Raw genomic sequence first — 21,232 nt, 5'->3', positions numbered from 1 at the left:
AAACTAGTGTTCGTCTCTGGTGAAATGAGCCAAGTGACCCATGCGTATCGCATTACACCTCCTTACCTGCCTTCAGTTAGACTTGATCAGAAATGCTGCGTCATGAGTTCTCCGGGGTGCTAAACATGACTTGTTCTGCTACTCTAAGCAAGTTGCTGCGGGTCTTCCCTCCTCCACCTATGTTATGGAGGCTGGGGGAATCTGCTGTATGACTATGAACAATCCCTACACTTCTCACAGCCATATATGGTTTTAACATCGAGCCAAGGGTAGGAAAGTCTGTTTCTGAGCATTTGGTATAGTCTCCTTACTTGAAGTTCCATTACATGCATATCTGAGCCCTAATGCCCTTCCAGAACATTGTAAGCTTTGTTGTATTCATAGGATTCTGGATTGTTCAATCATTTTACCAGCTCAGCCGCAACCAGCTTCAAGGAAGAAAGGGTAACTACAGTAACTGCTGAGGGGTGGGAGCTTTCCTGTAGACACCGACTGGAGAAAATCCCTTTCCTCATTAGGTCCAAAAATTGCCTTAAGCCTTCCTGAGGCACTAGATGATATTCCTGAGCCTGTAGGTAAAATAATCACACTGCAGCACCATTACTTAGTGGGTTAGAAATTATACTGTATTCAATGCTACAGTATTTATCCATTACGTGGCTATGAAACTTCACTTCTTGTTCCAACTTTGGCCTCTATGTTTAATTAATTGCACCCCGTATTCCTCTCCTGGACTCCATGTTATTCCCTATAATTTTGGGCGATGTTTAGGCACCTCGCCACTTAGTGTGAATTATGTCTCAAAATTATAATGTGCTTTTGTTACTGTGAAAGGATACAGCTAACAATTATATCTCTTAAATACAGGGGACCAGGACAAACCGATTTCGTTCCGGAGAAGCCGGCCAGGAAGAGAGGGCGGCCGCCTAAGAAGAAAATAGAGGAAATTCCTGTGAGGTAGAAAAATGGCCACATACTAACATTTCTGTATTTGTACACCATATTATGTCATTAAACGTGGGGCCAAATTTGAGCATTTTTATAGTAGCAAGGTGGAGGTAACAGGTGTAAATAATTAAGAATACTAGATTAGTTAATCAGCAAAACATGGGTATTGATTCTCATTATTGCTGCTGTTAATGTGTGTGTGTAAAGGTAAAAATGAAATTTAGAGTGGCTACGGAACCGAGGTACTTCATTGCCTAACAACCCTCCAACAGTTTTTTCCAACTACCCATTCCAACTGTCTCTACAAGAATCCCCGTAACATTCTAAATTCCTATTCCAAGGTGTAATGTTGCCTGTACTATACAGCGAAAGCCCATCATACACAAATCATTTTTTTCTGAGAAAGCAAGGCATAGGTGAAACATATTATTGCAGGAGCAGAGGAAACGTATAGCAAGGAAAATTAATGTAAAGAAAGAAAAATGACATACCATAGCTTAGAAGAACCATTCTAAATATGCAGGTTTCCTGGGAACTCTAATAAGCAAGATCAACGTCACTGTAATCTGAACCACTATTTGCAATTCCGCACTCTCTGCCATCTGATATTTGTGACAAAAGTCCCTTAAACTCTTTCTACACGCTGACACTTCCCAACCTCCTGATTCTTCCATTAGAAGTCTTTTTTTGCATTTCTAAAAAGTCGGATAATCTTGAGTGGTTTTGTAAACTTTTATCACATTTATGTTGGTTTTTATCTTCTCTCAATTACTCACCTTTTCCTCTCATTCACAAGTGGCTTTTTGTACATCAGAACTCTACACTTTTGCAATGCCATCTCTCTCAACACTTCAGCCAAAATCTTCACACACCCCTTCCTCTAATCTATCTATTCAGACATTACTTTACTGTTGGGATTCCTACATCTTGAACAATTAAAAAGTAGTTTTCCCAGTGTTCTGATGTGGCATCACCCAGTATGCAATGATCCTTTCACTTAGTTACCTTTTCAAATCTAACCCATTAGTTTTCACCAGTTTCCTTCATCTTGCGTTGAATCTCTCTGCCAGTTACCTTCAGTTTGCAGTTACATTCCTCCACCATGCCATAGACTGCACTCCTCTTTAGCACAGTGCCACATGCCTCAGAATAATCCTAGATATATTGGTACAATATTGCACCTCATTGTCTGTAAGAATCCTCCTGGGATACCCTCCCACTGGCATACCTCACACAAGAATTTCTTACTGATGGACAAACTGATGTTATTTCAACTCTACCCACGTGGAAAACAGATCTACCAAGACCAACATGTTTAGAAAATACATTTTCCCTGCTAATGGGCCTACTAAATCCAAGGATATTTCATCCTAGGGGACCTTTGACGCTTCACAACATTGCATGGGATTTGTAAAAGTCTTACACATGTTGTCACTCTTGCCCCACTCTCAGTAAATCTCTCAGCACTTTCCTGTGAAGTCCAGGACACCAGCAGTCCAACTTAATTCTTTATTTAGATATTACCACTCCTAAATTTCCCCGATGTATTGGTTCAATTTACCTGTTTCTTCGGAAATCTAAGGGGGAGGGGTGGAAAGTACAGAGTAATAATATAACTGCTCTCCTCTTAAGACTCTGGAAGTAAACACTATTGTATGCACAACACTACCATGGACCTGGACCAGAACTATACCTGGCCCCTTTTAAGGCGGCATCAGTCGTTACAATACGCTATATACCAGGCGCAAAAACCTGTAACAATAAAGCTTTTTCCAAGTACTTTTAGGCTAACAGAAATTCAAGCTGACAATTTCCTCACACCTATACTCTTAAGCATTCCCATATGCCGATTAATTTCTGCCAATTTTTTCACACATCTGCTGTAAACTGAAGCATGCTGAGGAAAGCCAATTCTCTTCCAAGGGATACTCCTCAATAGTCATAAGCTCTGAATAGTTCCACCCATGTACGGGGACCCCGGAGCATAATAAAAAGGTATATTTAAAGAGTTCACAGTACGAAGTACTCACAAACATGCATATATGTGTATATAGACATACATGAAACCTAAAATAACATGCCAAACATGCATTGAATTTTTCATTTAAAATAAACCTATATCTAATAGCTTTGTGTAACATGGCACACTTTCACTTATTAAAACAAAGCCTTTATTTGAAAAGAAAAAGGCAAAGTAATCGAAGGCATGTTAGCTCATAGGCTACATAGATAGCACAACAGAATGAACTGACACTGTGCTTTTAAGACCTCCATGCTCCCTTCATTCCCCACAGGTGACAGATGGGTAAGTTAATTTTTCCAGCTCCTTCTGTGAGAATTCTAGAGCATTGACCTCATCAGGTTTTGACTTTGTCAAGAATTGGTGTCTAGAAGTCGTTTTTACGACCTTCATTCGTTGGTTTTAAATACAAGCTGTACTTCTAACCTTTTTTTCTGGCTATTTTGCTATATTTTTTTGTCAGAAATGCCAGCCTTCCGCGACAGGTACTTCAGTGTTCCATGAGGTATAGGGGAGGGGGGGTGGGAACGGGTGTTGGGGAGTTGGGGAGGCAGTGTTGGAAGGGAGTGAAGGGGGGGGTGCTTTGAGGGGGGTGCACGTGATCTCTGCTGCATTAACGTATATTGTGTTGAGTGCCTGGGCTGGGTGCTGGGGTCCTCGAAGATTTTTCCATCGGGACTATGGCTGATGTGTCAAGGCAGGAACTCGCTGGGGACTCTATGCGTATCTTAAGCTGAAATGTCAGAGGGATGCTGGACAAAATTAAGCGTGGAGCAGTCCTGCGATGGGGTAAAAGGGACTCAGCTGATGTGATGCTATTACAAGAGACACATATGATGGGGACAAAGGTGCTTAGCCTGCAGAGACTTGGTTACCAACAAGTATTTCATGCTGGGTTCTCCAGGGGATCGAGGGGAGTGGCTGTGCTGATCCATCGGAGGTTGTCCTACACCCACGAGCGTCAATGGATTGACCCGCAGGGTCGCTATGTGTTTGTTAAGGGCATGATTGGTACAGAACCGGTGGTGTTTGGTAGTGTGTATGCCCCCCCCCCCCCTTACAGTGGTCCTTGGCGGAGAGGCTATTTGAACTGTGGGCCGAGATCCCGGAATCCTTGGCCGTGATTGGTGGTGACTGGAACGATGTAGTGGATGTGTGCCTTGACCGCAGGAGGCTGCAGGGGACTGTAGCAGCTGCCTCCCCTACACGGCTGAAAGCGATGGTGGACGGATTGGGCTGGGTGGATGCCTGGAGACACTTGCATGCCATGACGCTTGAATATACGTATGTGTCTGCTGTACATGGCTCCTTCTCACGACTGGACTGCGTGTTCGTGCCGGGGGCTTTCCTTGATAGGGTAAGACAAGCCACAATTCAACCTAGGGGGCTATCCGACCACTCCCCTGTTGTGGTGCGGATTGACCTGCGCAAGAAGCGTCAGCCATTCCGGTGGCGGATGTCCCCGTGGCATCTCCAACAAGTGGACTATACACAGCATATACGCAGCGCGGTGGCCCACTACTGGCAGGAAAATCTGGTCGAAGGAGCAGATGGGGTGACGGTCTGGGAGGCCATGAAGCCCACTTTGAGGGGCGTAGACATAGCATGGTGTTTGGCTGCCCGTCCTCGCCATCGTGAGGCCATAGTCGCGGCTGCGGCACGGGTGGAGGTGTTAGAACGACGGTGTCAGGGGGGAGGAGAAGAAGGGACGATACGACTGCTCCTGCAGGCACAGCAATCCTACTCCTCGGTCTTAATGGACGAGGCTAGGCTGGCGTGGTTAGCCACACGGAGCAGGATATACCAGTGGGGCGATAAGTCTTGCACCATGCTACATAGGCTATGTCAACACACTTTACAGCCTATCACACTGCCTGGCCTCACCGATGGTGAGGGAATTGCCATAACGGACCCGGTGATTCTGGCAGCGAGCTTCGCCCACTACTATGCGGAGCAATATGCTCACCGAGACAGTCTCCCACCAGACGCGATAGACAAGTTCATTGCTGACCTACCCCCCCGTACAGTCTCAGACGATGCCAGGAAATCCCTGGACCTCCCCTTGGCGGAGGAGCTGGGGGATGCGTTGGGGCAACTCAACACGGGTAAGGCACCCGGGCCGAGTGGATTCCCCTGTGAATTTTATAAGAAATTCCACCTACAGCTGGGACCGCACTACGGGCGGGCGTTGGAGGCGGCGCGGGAACGGGGTAGCTTGCCGGCGGATTGGCGCCATGCTGAAATTGTAGTTTTTCAGAAGCCGGGTAGGCCTCCTGACCGCCATGAGTCTTATCGCCCCATATCACTGCTCAACTTTGAAGCCAAGCTACTGGCCAAAGCGTTGGCAAACCGCCTTCTTCCATACGTCGCGGACTTGGTTCATCCGGACCAGGCGGGCTTCATGCCGCATAGGGCGACACGACACAACATCAGACGTGCGCAGGCGGCGGTAGACGCTATGGGGGCTACGGGGGAACGAGCGGCGTTACTACTAGCGTACATCGACAGGGCATTCGACTCGGTCAGCTGGATGTACCTGTTCGCCCTTTTGCCACGCCTCAACTTGGGCCCAGTGTTTGTCTCCTATGTCAAGCTGTTGTACACGGACATCACCGCATAGGTACGTGTGTCTGGGGCGATTTCTGAGAAATTCTCGATTGCTAGGGGAACCCGACAGGGATGCCCCCTATCCCCCTACCTCTTTGCGCTGGCCATGGAACCATTGGCTGCTTGGGTGCGCATCGACGCACAACTTCGTGGCTTTGTGTGGGGGGCAGGACTCTCGGATAGAATCGCGCTGTATGCGGACGATGTCCTTTTCTTTTTGACCGATCTTGACCGATCTGGCCCCCGCATACTGGACATAATGCGCATATTTGGGGAGGTGTCAGGACTCTTTCTCAACCCGCGCAAATCGACCCTATGGGTGCTAGGCGGGGAGACTGGTGTATACCCCTGGGCGTCGGCCTTGCGGGTGGCGGTCGGGGGTCTGAAATACCTAGGAGTCTTCCTGTCTGAGTCCGCCGCTATTGCATGGGAGCGCAACGTGCTGCCTGTGTGGGATAGAGTCCAATCGGACGTTAAAACATGGTCCCGCATGCCTCTCAATATCTACGGTAGGTCTGCGATTTTCAAAATGGTCGCCCTCCCGCGCCTCTTGTATCAACTGCAGAACCATCCACATAAGATCGAACCACAGTGGTTCCGTCGGGTAAATTCGGTGCTGGGCCGCTTTCTGTGGGCGGGGGGTGCCTCCAGGGTGGCGCTGCGGACTTGCTTCTTATCCACGTATTGTGGAGGTCTGGCTACATCAGACCTCCTGTCCTACTACCAGGCCTCCCACCTATTGGTTCTGAACGAGTGGTGGTACGGCGATAACAATGACCCGGCATACGCACTAGAACGCATGTTGATGGGAGGCGCCACGTTACATACGCTGTTGTACTCGGCTGGGCGGCGGAGGAGACTACCGCAGGTTACGCAGGTGGTTTTCATGATCTGGAGGCAAGTACTGCGCCGTATGGGCTGGTGGGGTAGACTGACGGCGGAAACCCCACTATGGAACAATGGACAGCTCCCCGCACTGACTACGCTGACTGGGTTTGGTGGCTGGGATTCTATCGGAATCTCATCGCTCGGTCATGTTCTTACCGGGGTTACCCTCAAGTCCTTTCAAGACCTTAGCACTGAATTTAGTATGCCCATGACCCAATTCTTTAAGTACCTACAGCTCCGCCATGCGCTTGCACCTAGTCTGGTTGGTTTGGAACAACTTCCCAAATTTAGCCCAGTGGAAGCCAAGCTCTTCATGGGAGATCTGGGGGATAAGAAGGTCTCCAAAATATACCAAACACTGATCACCCATTGCTCCTCTACCCTACTGCCGCTGAAAGACTCCTGGGAAACAGACATTGGTCCATTGGACGAGGATGACTGGAGGGAGGCCCTGGAATCCCCCCGTGGGGCTGCCATAGCCATACGACTCCGATTCATACAATTCAAATACCTACATAGGGCCTACTACACCAGAGAGAGACTGTGGAAGGCTGGCCTCATTGTGACTCCGGAGTGTCTGCGCTGTGGGACTGAGAAAGGCACACTATTACATACGGTGTGGTCCTGTGTGGGTCTGACCCGATTCTGGAATGGCGTATGGAATTGCCTGTCAGAGGTGCTGGGGTGGGACCTTCCCCGTACGCCCAGGCTGGGTCTTCTGCATGTCCTGGAGAATGTGGGTGGGAACATCTACAAGCGTCACCTCCTGTTGCTGGGTCTGGTAGTGGCCAAACGAGATCTGGCGAGGGCATGGAAGAGTGAACGTGCCCCTCCACTGAGCGCCTGGAAAGCGGGCCTGGATTATCTCATGGGGTTAGTAGAATTACCAGTGTTTGAAGCCAGGGGTTGCCCTCGGAAACACTACAAGATCTGGAGGCGGTGGGCAGACTATAGAGGGTTAACCTTGGAGCCCCCAGTTGACTTGGATGATGGACTGCATGCAGATGGGGTCCTCTGGGCCTAGGAGGGCGCTCGATAATTGCTGTATTCTATTCATGTGTTGCGGTTGAAGGTGATCACGTGCATTGGGTTAGGGTGGGATAAGGGGTGGGTAGTCGGGGCGTTGGGTGGTTGGAGGGGAGAGGGAGTGCGGGGGGCGATTTAAGCGATTAGGCTATGTATACATTTTGCTATATATGTTTGCCATTTGACAGTGTCCTCCTGATTGTGGAGTACTGTTCCCATGCTATGCCTAATCAGTCAATAAACGCAGTTGTGAAAAAAAAGAAATGCCAGCCTTATTCAACAAATGTCCTTTGTGTTGAAAAACGATGGCAAGATCTGATCCACACTCTGTCTGCACTGTGTGTTTGCCATCTTCTCACCAGCCAGACAAATATTAAGGCCAACAATTTTCCAGAAGGACCCTGCGTGACAGGGAACATATCAAGCTGCATGCCATACAAGAGGGCTACAAGTGGCCTTGAAGGGTCTTAACAGACTTTCACCCCCCTCCTTTCACGTAAGGTCTGAGCACAGAGGCAAACATGATTTAAAAAAACACCTCTGCTTCACTGTCAACAGAGAGGAGATAAACATCGTGACAGATACCTGTGTGCTCAGCGCCCCGATCTACGTCAGAAAGGCCTCTGCAGCATGCGAAGACGTAGAGTGTGAAATCGCCATCGAGACTTTATGCACAAGCTCCATCAACGAAGAAAAAGTCAACATCGAGACCACTTATTTTGGTGTCAGGTGCTGAAGTCCAAAAGTTTGTTGTCACAGTTGGCTATACGCAAGTCGACATAAAAAAGCCGGCTTGGGTCGATGTCTAACTTCTCCGCCTCGTCTCTGGCTGACGTCGTCAACCCCTTGCCGACGGTCGTCGTCAAAATCCGCCAACGTCAGAACATAGACGTTCAATATCAAGAGCCTTGCCACCATCCAGGCATAGACGGTGGACGTCAGTACATAGACGTTCAGCATTGAGGGCCTCTCCGTCATCCAGACACAGACGGTTGACGTAGACCACTTCACTGACGTCAAGACAAAGGCATTCAGTGTCTAGACTGTAGACTTCGAGACCTCTGTCTTTGCACTTGTCACCACCGGCAAAGAGACGGACGTCTGATTGGCCCACAGAAGATATGCACTCAGCGTCCAGAGTCATACTGACGTGGAGACCTCCCTCAATGTCGAGAGAAGTACAGTAGGCTGAATTGCAGAGATTGGCATTGAGATCTAGATGTTCGACATCGAGAGGCACATCATCCTCCCAGGAATCAGGATTGTGCAAATTACTCCAGCGGGATATCCGGTTCAAGAGCAACAGACGCCACCAGTTATTCTTTCACCACACTGGCTACAAAGTTTGAAAGAGTGGCGAATACAAAGGCGGAGTCCAGGTTCGGACTTTTTTCAAATCTACTTCCCTTGTAGGGTCTCAGCTGGTAGTCTTCCTCCTGCTACAATTCCTCGAAGGTGTCCAAAGAGAAAACTGCCTCCTTCTACAAGAAGGTCGTATTTTAGGACACCTCACAGTCGATCATGTCCTAGATCTCATCACTCTTATTTGTCCAGATCTGGGAGACACAGGCACAGATCTCCTTCCTGGTCCACAGACCAGTCTAGATCGTCTGTTCTGGACTATTCACCCACCCGGTCTGCGAAGCCTCCAGCCAGAGTGCACCAGTGGATATTCATGTCACATTCAATGAGGTCCTATGTAGATGTGCCGCTCAACTAAATATTGAGATGCCTGCGCTAAACACATCGAGCTTTCAGACACTGCATTACAGGTCGTCTTCTAGACCTTCGCTTATTTTGGTTCCTGGTCTGCTTGAGCCAGCTTTTCAGACTTTTCTTACGCCAGCGTTGATAGGGTCTAGACCATTGCGCATTACAAAGAATTACAAAGCACCAGACCAGGATCCACTCGTCTTTCTGAGAGCTGATCCACCTCTGGACTTAGTCATAGTGTCAGTGGCTAAGAAAGCACACCCAGGGGCGTCCTATACAGCACTACCCGTTAAGGACAGTAAACCGATGGACTCCCACGGGAAAAGGATGTGCAACACGTCTGCGGCCTATATGAAAGTCGCTAGTGCCTAAGTGCTTTTAGGAAGATACGGTAGGGATCTATGGGACTCCCAATCTACGTTCATGGAAAAAACTGCCAAAGGAAGAGCAGCAAGAGTTCCTAGAGGTTCTCCAGGAGGGTGGATTAGTAGTGAATCCGGTAATCAGCGCTGTAGCTGAGGCTTCGGACCTAGCAGCCCATGGGTGCTCACATGGCATCTGCGCTAGGCGCTCCTCCTGGCTATGACTCACTGGACTTAACTCGGAGGCTCAGCTTAGGCTTCTGAACCTACCCTTCACTGGAAACTCATTATTCAACACTCATAACAATGATGAAATGGTGAAAGTGAAATCTGAGCTGAACACCCGAAGGCAGTGGGTCTGGAGAAGCACAGGATTTTTGGCGCAGATACCTTTCATACGACCTTTGGCACTATCAGCATAGGGTTCAAACCCATCACTGGGCACTGCAACAGCAAAATCAGGCCTTCCACGCCGGCCAGGTGGAGGACTGGGAGCTTCCCTACCATCAGCTTCCTTTGATAAACCGCTGGCATACAATGAGATCTTGCTTCCCCCATCTCTATTTCCCACTCTGCTGGGGAGAGAAGTACAACAGCACATTTTGACAATTTGCACAAAGTGACCAAAGACAAATAGGTGCTCAATATTGTACAGGAGGCTACTCAATCAGATTAAAGTCCTCTCCTCTGGCAGTTCTACTATGGAGAACGTCTTCCCACCAACTAGACGTGCTACAATCAGATTTAGCTATTCTGCTACAGAAAGAAGCCATAGAAAAAATCCCCTTCTCCCAATGACCGCATGGAATTTTCGCCTGCTATTTCTTGGTGTTGAAGGGTCCAACTCAGGAGTACACACCCATTCTTGACTTAAGTCTTTTAAACAAGTTCATCTGCAAGGAGAGGTTCAGGATGCTGACCCTGCATCAAATCTTCCCCCAGTTCCATCAGGAGGACTGTATGTGCTCCATTGACCTGCAGGGTGCATATTTCCATGTACCAATTGCCAGAAAGCACTGTAAATTCCTATTGTTCCAGGTGGCGTCGGAGCACTTTTAGTACAAGGTCCTACCTTTCTGACTCAAATCAACACCAGACACGTTCTCAAATGCATGGCGATGGTAGCAGACTTCCTGCGCAAACGGTAGCTCTTTGTCTCTGTCCCTAGACGACTGCTTGCTCAAGAGCCCTTCACCCGCAGGAACATCTGCAATCCTGCATTTGAGTGCTAAGGTAATTGGGTCTTCAAGTCAACTACAAAAAGTCCATCCTCAACCCAACTCAAGTGATTCACTACCTGGATGCAACTCTGGATACTGCACACGCAAGTGTGTATCCTTTGGGGGAGAGGTTATCCTCCATCACCAACAAGTGTTACATTCTTCTCCGCATCACATGGCCAGACCGGTATCCTCTCTTCTGAGATCCATGGCATCCTTCATCTTCATTGACCCCAATGCCATGCTGCACATGCAACCTCTCCAGCAGGCATTAGAGGATCAGTGGTCGCAGATCTCGGACCGCTGGGAGGACAAAGTGACTCTCCCTCAGGGGGCCAAGGGCTCCCTTCGATGGTGGATGAAACATCCTCATTTCTTAAGAGGTTCATTTTCTTCAGGACCTTCCCAGCCAGACGTTCATCTCTGATGTGTCCCTACAGGGCTAGGGAGCCCACATGGGCCCTCTACAAGTTCAGGGATTGTGGTCGAAGGTGGAGAAGGGGTATTACATCAACATGTTGAAACTGAGGGCCGTACATCTAGCGCTCAGTCATTCTTCCCTTCCATCAAGGCATGCTCCTTGTTAGTTCAAGCGGACAATACCACGACCATGCATTACCTGAAAAAACGGGGAGGAACCAGTTCAAGGCCCTTATTCCTAGAGGCTCAAGCCATATGGCAGTGGCTACTGGCGAGAGAGTTGACCATATCTGCGATCCATCTTCCAGGCACACTCAATATTCATGCAGATGCCCAGTCGCAACTTCATTGAAGCTCACGACTGGGTGTTAAACAGTCACAGAGGACATTTTCCAATGATGGGGAATTCCATACATCGGTCTGTCTGCGGACGTAACAAATGCAAAGTGCCACGCCTTCACATCTAGGTATCTCCAACACGGCTCCAGAGGATTGCGCTTTTGATCAGCTTGTCAGAGACATTGCTTTATGCTTTTCCTTCAATACCGCTCATTCCTCTGGTCATCAGCAAGTTCTACGGAGTCAAGACCAGGCTGATTCTCATTGCACTGGAGTGGCCTTGCCAATGTTGGTACCCAGACCTTCTTCACCTGTCCGAGACCCCACACAGGAGGTTGCCGGCCAGATCTACTCTCCAAACTCTAAGGGAAATTAATCCATCATTTGTAAAGCGTACTACATAGCTGCGAGGGTCTCAAGGCGCTGGGGGTGGGGGGGTGCTACTGATCAAACAGCCAGGTCTTGAGTATCCTCCTGAAGGTCAGCAGGTCTTTGGTCTGTCGTAGGTTCAGTGGGAGGGTGTTCCATGTCTTGGCGACTAGGTGGGAGAAGGATCTCTCATCGGTGTTTGTTCTTCTGATGCGCGGGATGGTGGCGAGTGAGGGGTCGGCGGAGCGTAGCTGGCGGTTGGGGATGTAGGAGAGCCGTCTGTTGAGGTAGGCTGGGCCGGTCTTGTGAAGTACCTTGTGTGCGTGGGTGAGGAGCTTGAAGGATATCCTCTTGTTGACGGGGAGTCAGTGCAGGTTTCTCAGGTGGGGGGTGATGTGGTTGTGGCGTGGTACGTCGAGGATCAGTCGTGCCGAGGCGTTTTGGATGCGTTGTAGTCGTTTAATGAGCTTGGTCGGGGCTCCCGCGTAGAGGGCGTTTCCGTAGTAGTCTGCTGCTGACGAGGGCCTGGGTGACTGTCTTTCTTGTATCTGTCAGGATCCATCTGCGCATGCGGAGGGTTTTGAAGGAGGAGGAGACGGCGTTGACTTGCTTGGTCATTGAGAGCGTTGAGTCGAGGATGATTCCCAGGTTGCGTGGGTGTCGGGGCTGCCCCCAGTGCCGTCGGCCACCAGGAGTCTTCATCCAGTCGGCGACGGCCTTTATTCGTTCGCAGAGGTTGGCTTTGGCAGTGATGGGGTCCTTGGTGAGGGAGAGGATCAGCTGAGTATCGTCAGCGTAGGAGATTATGTTGAGGTTGTGCTGTTGGGTTACATGTGTGAGCGGGGCCATGTAAATGTTAAACCGCGTCGGGCTGAGGGAGGATCCCTGGGGTACGACGCAGATGATCTCGGTGGCTTTGGAACAGAATGGGGAAGGCGGACGCTCTGGGTTCTGCCGGGGAGGAAGGAGGTGGTCCAATCCAGAGCCTTGTCTTGGATCCCTGCGGCGTGGAGGCGTGTGCGTAGTGGGCTGTGACGGTGGTTGTAGACGGTGTCGAAGGTGGCAGAGAGGTCTAGGAGGCTGAGTGCTGCAGTCTCGCCGTTGTCCAGCAGGGTCCTGATGTCATCAGTGGCGGTGATTAGGGCAGTCTCGGTGCTGTGGTTGCTGCGAAACCCTGACTGGGAAGGGTCCAGGATTCTGTTTTCTTAGAGGTATCGGGTTAGCTGTCTGACGGTTTTCTCGATGACCTTGGCCGGGAAGGGGAGCAGAGAGATGAGCCAGTAGCTGGAAGACTAAGTGGATGCAGCGGTGGTCGGTCCAGAGGAGTTCGGTGGTGTGGCTGAGTGAGACGTGCAGGCTTGAGGAGAAGATGAGGTCGAGTGAGTGGCCGGCGGAGTGGGTGGGCGTTGTGACGAGTTGCTTCAGTCCGAGGTTATCGATCAGGGTTGTGGAGTTGTTGTCGTTCTCAAGGTGAAAGTTCAGGTCTCCGAGGAGGATGTAGTCAGTGGAGGTCAGGGCGTGCGTGCTGATCAAGTCGCGATGGAGTTGCTGAACTGGGGGCGGGGTCTGAGTTGGCTATGGCGATGTCTGGTGCAGAGGAGTCATTAAACCAGGTCTCTGTCAGGAAGGCGACTTCCGGGGATGTTGTGTCGAGCAGGTCCCAGAGCTAGACGGAATGGGTGTGGAGCGGGTGTTCAGTAGTATGGATCGGAGGTGGTTGGGGTCTTTCTTGGCGGGTGGTTTGTCGGCTCTGAGGCTGGTGTAGCTGCAGTGTGCGTTTCGGGTCAGCCTTGAAGTAGGTGTGGCTCAGTCCGGAGTTGAGAGCGTGCAGAGTGCTGGCGTCGTAGTGGCGGCGGTCGTCGTGGCGGGTGCGGGGGGCAGGGGTTCTGGCGCGGGGCGTGGTCCAGGCACAGACGGCTTGCCTTTGGCGCAGCCGCGCATTGACCGGCATATATGGGGAGGTGGGAGGGAGGAGCAGCTGGGAGGCGGGGGCAACGAATGGGCAGTGGGCTGTCAGGGGACGCAGCGGCGAGGGCGCTGAGGGACAACGAAGGTAACAGAAGGAAAAAGGGGCACAAAATCGAGGGGAAAAACGAGTGGCACAGAAGGCAAAAGGGCACAAAAAACGAGTGGAACAGAAGGCAAAAGGGGCACAAAAGCGAGGGGGAAACGAGTGGCACAGAAGGCAAAAGGGCACAAAAAACGAGTGGAACAGAAGGCAAAAGGGGCACAGAAACGAGGGGGAAACGAGTGGCACAGAAGGCAAAAGGGCACCAAAAAACGAGTGGAACAGAGGGCAGAAGGGTACAAAAAACGAGTGGAACAGAAGGCATAAGGGGCACAAAAACGAGGGAAAAACGAGTCGCACAGAGGGCAGAAGGACACCATAAAAACGAGTGGAACAGAGGGCAGAAGGGCACAAAAAACGAGTGGAACAGAAAGCAAAAGGGGGACAAAAACGAGGGTAAAAACGAGTGGCACAGAATGGGAAAGGTGTTCCACCCCAGCTTGGTGGCATGACTCCTGAGTTCCTCTAATATGGACATCTAGGTCTTTCACCAGACTGTATGAACATTCTGAAAGAATCTGGGAGGCAACTGCACGGAAGTCGTACGATTTCAAATTGAAGCTTTTCTATTTGTGGTGCACCAAAAATGGTCTTAATCCCATCCTAGGGCAAGAACAGTTTATCCTCCCCTACTTATTGTATTTAGCTAAATCTGGACTCCAGTTGACATCAATAAAAGTGCACCTGGCGGCCATTACAGGATATTGGAAGTCAGCCACGGAGGTTTCCTTTTGTCAGATGTCTGTAGTTAAGGACTTCCCTTCATGGTAGAAGAAGGTCTACCCCGGTTAGGTCTCCCTCCCCTTCTTGGGAGCTTAATGTAGACCTTTCTAAATTAATGGGTCCTCCCTTGGAACCCATACATAAACCATCCCTACAGCGCCTGACTTGGAAGAACGCTTTTTTAGTGGCAATTTCCTCTGCTCACAGTTAGTGAGATCCAGTCTCTTTGTTCTAAAGAGCCTTATCTGTTTCTCTCTTCCAACAGGATGGTCTTGAGAACGCATCCTAATTGTTTACCAAAGGTTATTTCTCATTTTCATATTAATTAGTCGATTACTCTACCTACTTTTTTCCCCTGAACTTGTCCACTCCTCCAGCAAGGGCGTTACATTCTCTTGATCTTAAAAGGGTTCTTAAATTTTACCTTGATAAAACCAAAAACGTAAGTGGACTGTTTATTTATAAATGATGATCCTATGCGTTCTGATTTCCCTTCCTCAAAACAAACCCTCTCTAGATGGATAGTCTCTTGCATTTCCTTCTCTTACCAGTTAGCTAACAAACAACTCCTTTGTAAGCTGAAGGCTCATTCTACTAGGGGAACGGGCTCCACTAAAAGCCCTTCTTAGAAATGTACCCATTCAGAAATATGTAAAACTGCCACATGGTGATCGGTACACAGCTTCGCTCGCCGTTATTTCTTGGATTCTGACACTCTGGCAGATGCCCACTTGGGCAAGCCTAGTTAAGGAACCTGTTTGGGTAAATTACCCTTAGTGTTGTTAATCGTTTTGATGTTTGTCCGCAGATCCTAGGGATGGCTTGCTATTCTATGTAGTGCTTATGATTATTGATGTGTATCCCCTGGAAGAGAAAGATAAGTTACTTGCCTGTAATTCTAGTTCTCATACACATCAACGTCATAAGCAAACCAGTCTCCTCCCCCGACAAATACCATATGCAGTAGCACTCTTATGGCTTACATTACACATTTTGATGCACATTAAAAAGGCCTGACCTAACTGTCACCGGTGGGGCCTGATGGGAGCATGGTGGTCTTGAACATCTTAAAGGCACTGCACCAGTTGCTTTCTTTGACTTTGCCTTTTTCGTTATAAATAAAGGCTATGTTCTAAAAAGTGAAAGCATGCATATTCTATATCACAGAAATGGTAATAAATATGTTCATTTTAAATGAAAGATTAATGCAATTTTTGCAATATAGCCTTTTTGTGTATTAGGCCGTATGTATGGGAGTATGTGTGTATATATGTATATATATATATATATATATATATATCCTTATTTTCCACTGGATACTAATCAATAGTCATAAGCACTAGATGCCCTTAATTAATGTCTGCGGACGAACACCAAAGCAAATCTAGGGAAGGTTTTATTGAGACCAATTGCAAATTGGAGTTCCCTACAAACTACAAGAAGATAGGATTAGTTACATACCTGTAATCCTAGTGCTCTTCCAGGGGTATACTCAGTCATAAGCACTGAATAGTCCCGCTCAAGCGCGGAGACCCAAGAGCATACAAAAAACATATATGTATGTTTAAAGAGTTAAAAGCACAAAGTACTCTCAAACATGTGTGTATATATGTGTATATATATATATATATATATATATATATATATATATATATATATATATATATATATATATATATATATATACACACATGTTTGAGAGTACTTTGTGCTTTTAACTCTTTAAACATACATATATGTTTTTTGTATGCTCTTGGGTCTCCGCGCTTGAGCGGGACTATTCAGTGCTTATGACTGAGTATACCCCTGGAAGAGCACTAGGATTACAGGTATGTAACTAATCCTATCTTCTTGTAGTTTGTAGGGAACTCCAATTTGCAATTGGTCTCAATAAAACCTTCCCTAGATTTGCTTTGGTGTTCGTCCGCAGACATTAATTAAGGGCATCTAGTGCTTATGACTATTGATTAGTATCCAGTGGAAAATAAGGATTTACCTGTAATCATAGTTCTCTTCTAGGGGTATACTCATCAGGTCAGTTGCTTATACTATCTCCTCTTAGTTTGTAGGGATCTCTAATTTGCAATTGATCTCAATAAAACCTTCCTTAGGTTTGATGTCAGCTGTGCTTACAGTATGCCATACATAGTAAATCCCCTGCCTTCTTAAACAATGCTTATCTGTTCTCAATCATTTTTATTTTCTTTAATTCTCTTCAGAACCTCTTGAGTTGAGGTGTCCCAAGTGCAATCAACAGTTGAGATGTCCTCTTGGTAGTAATGTGGCATCCAGCTTCGCACAGATTGATGCCATTACCCTCTGAAGAACTATTGCTGCCAGTACAATGACTAACCGCGTCCTTAAAAATGTGTACGTTCCATAGTTCCTCTTGGGAATCCCTATGCAGTCTAACTGAAAAAATTCGATCTGGTCCATTGACAGTTCAACAGTGTACATTAGAGACCTTCGGAATACGGCAAGATTAAGACAGTGGATTCTTAGCTGCTGTAAGAATCCCAGAGCATCAGTTTGAGTTACCAATTGTACCTCAGAATAGGTAAATGTAGAAAGGGAACAAGACAAAACTGTCCTTGCTTTCCAATGTGTTTTAGCATTGACGTTGAAATTCCTGCTAGAGAAGTGCTGCTATAATGGGCATGTCAATCGGGAGAAAAGTGCGTAAGCTAGCAATCAGCACTGATGTTGTGGTGATCGCAATCAACGCAACCAGCCGGTTGCACCATTGCTGCCAGGTTTCGAGTTTCTAGATTAACTTGGCTAAGTCGAACAGACTAAACATGATAGTGCCAGCTGCTAATGTAGCGAACATTAAAGCAAGTCCCTATTCCACTTGGCAAAAGACTAAGTGATGTACCTGGGGAGGCAACTGGCAGCTACAGGTCAGATATTTTGACTTGTTGAGGGTTACCCAGATGGACTCGCAGGCAAAGAAAATGAGAGGATTAGCGTTCGAGGCATGTGGGCTGCTGAATTCATATCTATTGCATAGATTGCCGCCTAGTGTTGGGTCCGGATGATTGCACATTGCTGTCCTGGAAGAGTCCTCGAAGTATCACGAGATAGATGGCTCCTCCCCTGGACTACAGTGCGCATGGGCATCGACTCCATCCCCAGATTGTTTTTTTCCGCCATTGGGTTCGGATGCATATTTGATCACTCAAGTTCGGAATCAATAGAAACTTTTCTTTTTGGCCCAAAGGCCTTTCCTATATCATCGGTATTGTCTTGCGATCGGTGCCAGTTCTGTTCCGGCTCAGTTCCTGAGTCGGACATCTAGAGGAGTCGCGGGCTCTTCGGTGCTCAAGGCCCGGTCGATGCTAGAGGCCTTATTCGACTAAACATCATGGAACGGAGCCCGTTCAAAAGGTGCCCCGTGTGCAACTCAAAGTATCCTCACATTGACGTCCACCCGGTGTGCAACAAGTGCCTGTCGCCGGATCACGATGAAGCCAACTGTATGGCTTGTTCTCGTTTCCGCTCCAAGAAGACAATTCGACTTCGGCGCGCCAGGAGGCCCAGCAGACGGCACCTGACCCGGTGAACATTTTCGATACTGAGGAAGAAGAGGCAGACGAGCAGGAAGATCTAGAGCCGATGTCCAATCCAGCAGCGGAGATCGACTCCAACTACGACGCTGATGTAGAAATGCTCGATGCTGAAGAAGTCGTCGACGAGGTAGGAGACGACGATGGGGCCTATGGGGCCATGGAAGATAGCTCAAGCGAGGAGCTATGCCCCGTTGAAACGATACATACGGCTCAGGTCGAGGGATCGCCACAAGGCCTTACCCAAGATCTTACACTAGGTTCTACAGCCTCGCCTACGGGCCCGGCTACGGACACTTCTAAAGAGCCACAACTGGTGAAAACGAAACCGAAAGAGAAAGCTTCGGTGTCTACACAACCGAAAGGGCTGGAACCGCCGTCGAAACCGAAAGTGCGGGTTGCCTTGGTCGGCTCGAAGTCTTCTGACCTATCGGTGCCGCCACAGCCTAAAAAGGTTATCGACCCGTTGAAGTCGCTCAAGGGTGTCGAGCCGAAGACTGGGACACCGAAAGCACTTGTCAAGGTCGTCGACCCGAAGAAATCGGTGCCGAGGGCCGTCGACGCAGGCAAAGGACTCTGAACTACAATAGTTGTCGATCCTGCGCGTCGGCCGGACAAGGCCAAGGGCGCTACAGCCCTAGAGTCCGCACCTGGTGGTGGCTAAAAGGAACCTGTCGAGTCGTCGCAGCCGTCCGCCTCCTTCTCGAAGCAGGTGTCGGAATCGTTGAAACGCATTAAGGACAAAGCTTCCACTGTCGATCTGAAGGGTACTTCCACGCCGAAGCATGCCACCAAACCGCAAAAGTCGCCAGCGCCCATTCAGTTTACGCTACCACCAAAAGTGGCGCCGAAGGCATTCGCGCCTAAGAAGGTCGTCGAGGCGTCCATGAAGGTGTCCACGGGGCCGAAGCCTTCACCTGCGGTTGGGGGCACGAAGCATCGAGAACCCCTGCTTGAGGAGCAGTCTGAACAATTCATCGACGCCGACACGGGTAGACTTTCTCTTTACAAACGAAAGATCGCCCCGGCACAGCCTATGGAGTCCTACACAATTCCATTGAAGAAGAAGGATTCCACGGATTCACCCGTTCTTGTAGAACTGATATCTCCACATGGACAGGACACTGCTCCAATCTCGCCCACTTACTCAGAGGTGGAGTCTGGGGAAGGTGACTATGATGAGTACAACTACCCTGCCGACACTGATCCTGAGGAACAACATGACACATGGGCAGATGCTGCTGACCCAGGGGATCCACAAACTGCCCCAGACACTCAAGTGTATAACGTGAAAACGTCGCCTACTGAGGACTCAGCGGCATTTAATGCGCTTATTGAAAGGGCAGCCAAAAATCATGATGTCCAGCTCCATGCTGACCCTATTGAGGTGGATTTTTTGTTTGACACCTTTTCCACCTCTGAGATGACCGTTAAGACTCTGCCAATGCTGAAGGGTGTCTTAAAACATGCTGGAGACGTTTTTAAAGAACCCACAAGGGCCAGGGTTATAAACCTCAGAATTGAGAAGAAGTACAAGCCAGCGCCTGGGGACCCTACCTACATCAAGGGCCAGTGGCCGTTGGACTCTCTAGTTGTTTCCAATGGCCGGAAGAGGGCAAACTCACAAACTACTGGTGATGCTCCTCCCCATGACAAGGAATCTAAAGTGCTAGAAGCATCAGGGAAAAGGGTGGCGGCTCAAGCGGCCAATATCTGGCGCATTTCAAACACTCAGGCACTCTTGGCCAGATATGACAGGGCACATTACGATACACTTGAGACCCTGTTACAACACTTGCCAGATGAATATAAAGAGGCAGCAGAGATGCTCATACAAGAAGGGAAACTCATCTCAAATGCTTCTATTAAGTGTGCACTGGACGCAGCAGACACCGCGGCCAGGGCCATTAACACCAGTGTAATATTACGGCGACAGGCCTGGCTCAGAATCTCCGGGTTCAAGCCGGAGATACAAACCACCATCCTAAATCAACCTGTAACAACTCCCAGACACAGCACTAGGATATGCCCGGTGTATCCATCAATATCTTTTTAACATCAGGAGTAGTGAGGCGCTTCACACTCACATTTTGCTTTGAATTCACTCGCGCAGTGCGCCTCTACCTTCCGCGCATGCGCGGAGATTCAACACTCAACCGCGCATGCGCGGATTGAATACACTCCTTCGCGCATGCGCAGTTCACACCGCACAGCGGCTGCACCAAGACAATGGTTTCATTAGTGCCCGCTCCGCTTGTAACAGCCTTTAAACAAACCGTATATATAGCGGCCAGCTACGGGGGGCATCGGTAAAAACAACCAGTCCTTGTGCCACCATTATATAGACCCGTGACTAGCTAACAATGGCCACCACAGTAACCTAACTTTGGGACTCTTTTTTTTTTTTTCGGGCACACCTGTCCGAAGTTGAAAGCCATTAACTAATCAGGCGAGCATTTTTCCAATTAACGCTACTATATAAACACCCGCCCGAGTTTCCATCCTCACAATCACGGAAGCCACGGACAGAGGAGGAAGCACAACGAGGCTGGGGGCTGAGTAAGTACGGCATAGCCGCAAGGAAGAGACTAAAGAACAGTGGCACACTTGGTTTTCCAACCAGGTTTGTCTTTTAAGTTACCTGCCATCTAAAGACTGGGACAAGAAACCCTTTTTCCCCATTTTCTTTCCCACCTGCAGTTGGACCCTCAAATACCCTTTTGTCCAGAGTTGGCTCATGGGGCATTGTTCCTCACCTTCCTGAGTATGTATTTGAAAATGAGTACATACCCTTTCTAGCAAAACCTACTGTTCTGTGTTCGTAAAATGTGTATGTGCTTAACTGTGTGTGTGTTTAACTATGTCCGGTTTATCACTTCAATATTTACAGAAACTAGTGATTCTCTTTCAGGATCCTTAGCACCAGATTACTGCTGCATGTGTTTCCCTCATTTTTTCACAGG

General features: G+C 48.7%; 1 protein-coding gene across 1 annotated transcript in view; it reads left to right on the top strand.

Annotated features, from left to right (window-relative positions):
• The window catches only part of CECR2 (CECR2 histone acetyl-lysine reader), an 849,481-nt gene that overhangs the window by 497,041 nt on the left and 331,208 nt on the right, over positions 1-21,232 (top strand). Inside the window, exon 5 of the mRNA XM_078673636.1 lies at positions 868-957. Coding sequence (XP_078529762.1) covers positions 868-957 — 90 coding nt within the window. The remainder of the gene's footprint in view (positions 1-867; positions 958-21,232) is intronic.

This window comes from Lissotriton helveticus, chromosome 1_1 (genome assembly GCF_964261635.1).
Source record: "Lissotriton helveticus chromosome 1_1, aLisHel1.1, whole genome shotgun sequence".
Classification (NCBI taxonomy): domain Eukaryota; kingdom Metazoa; phylum Chordata; class Amphibia; order Caudata; family Salamandridae; genus Lissotriton; species Lissotriton helveticus.
The sequence above is the reverse complement of the archived record's forward strand: the minus strand, read 5'-3'. Positions and strand labels throughout refer to the sequence as shown.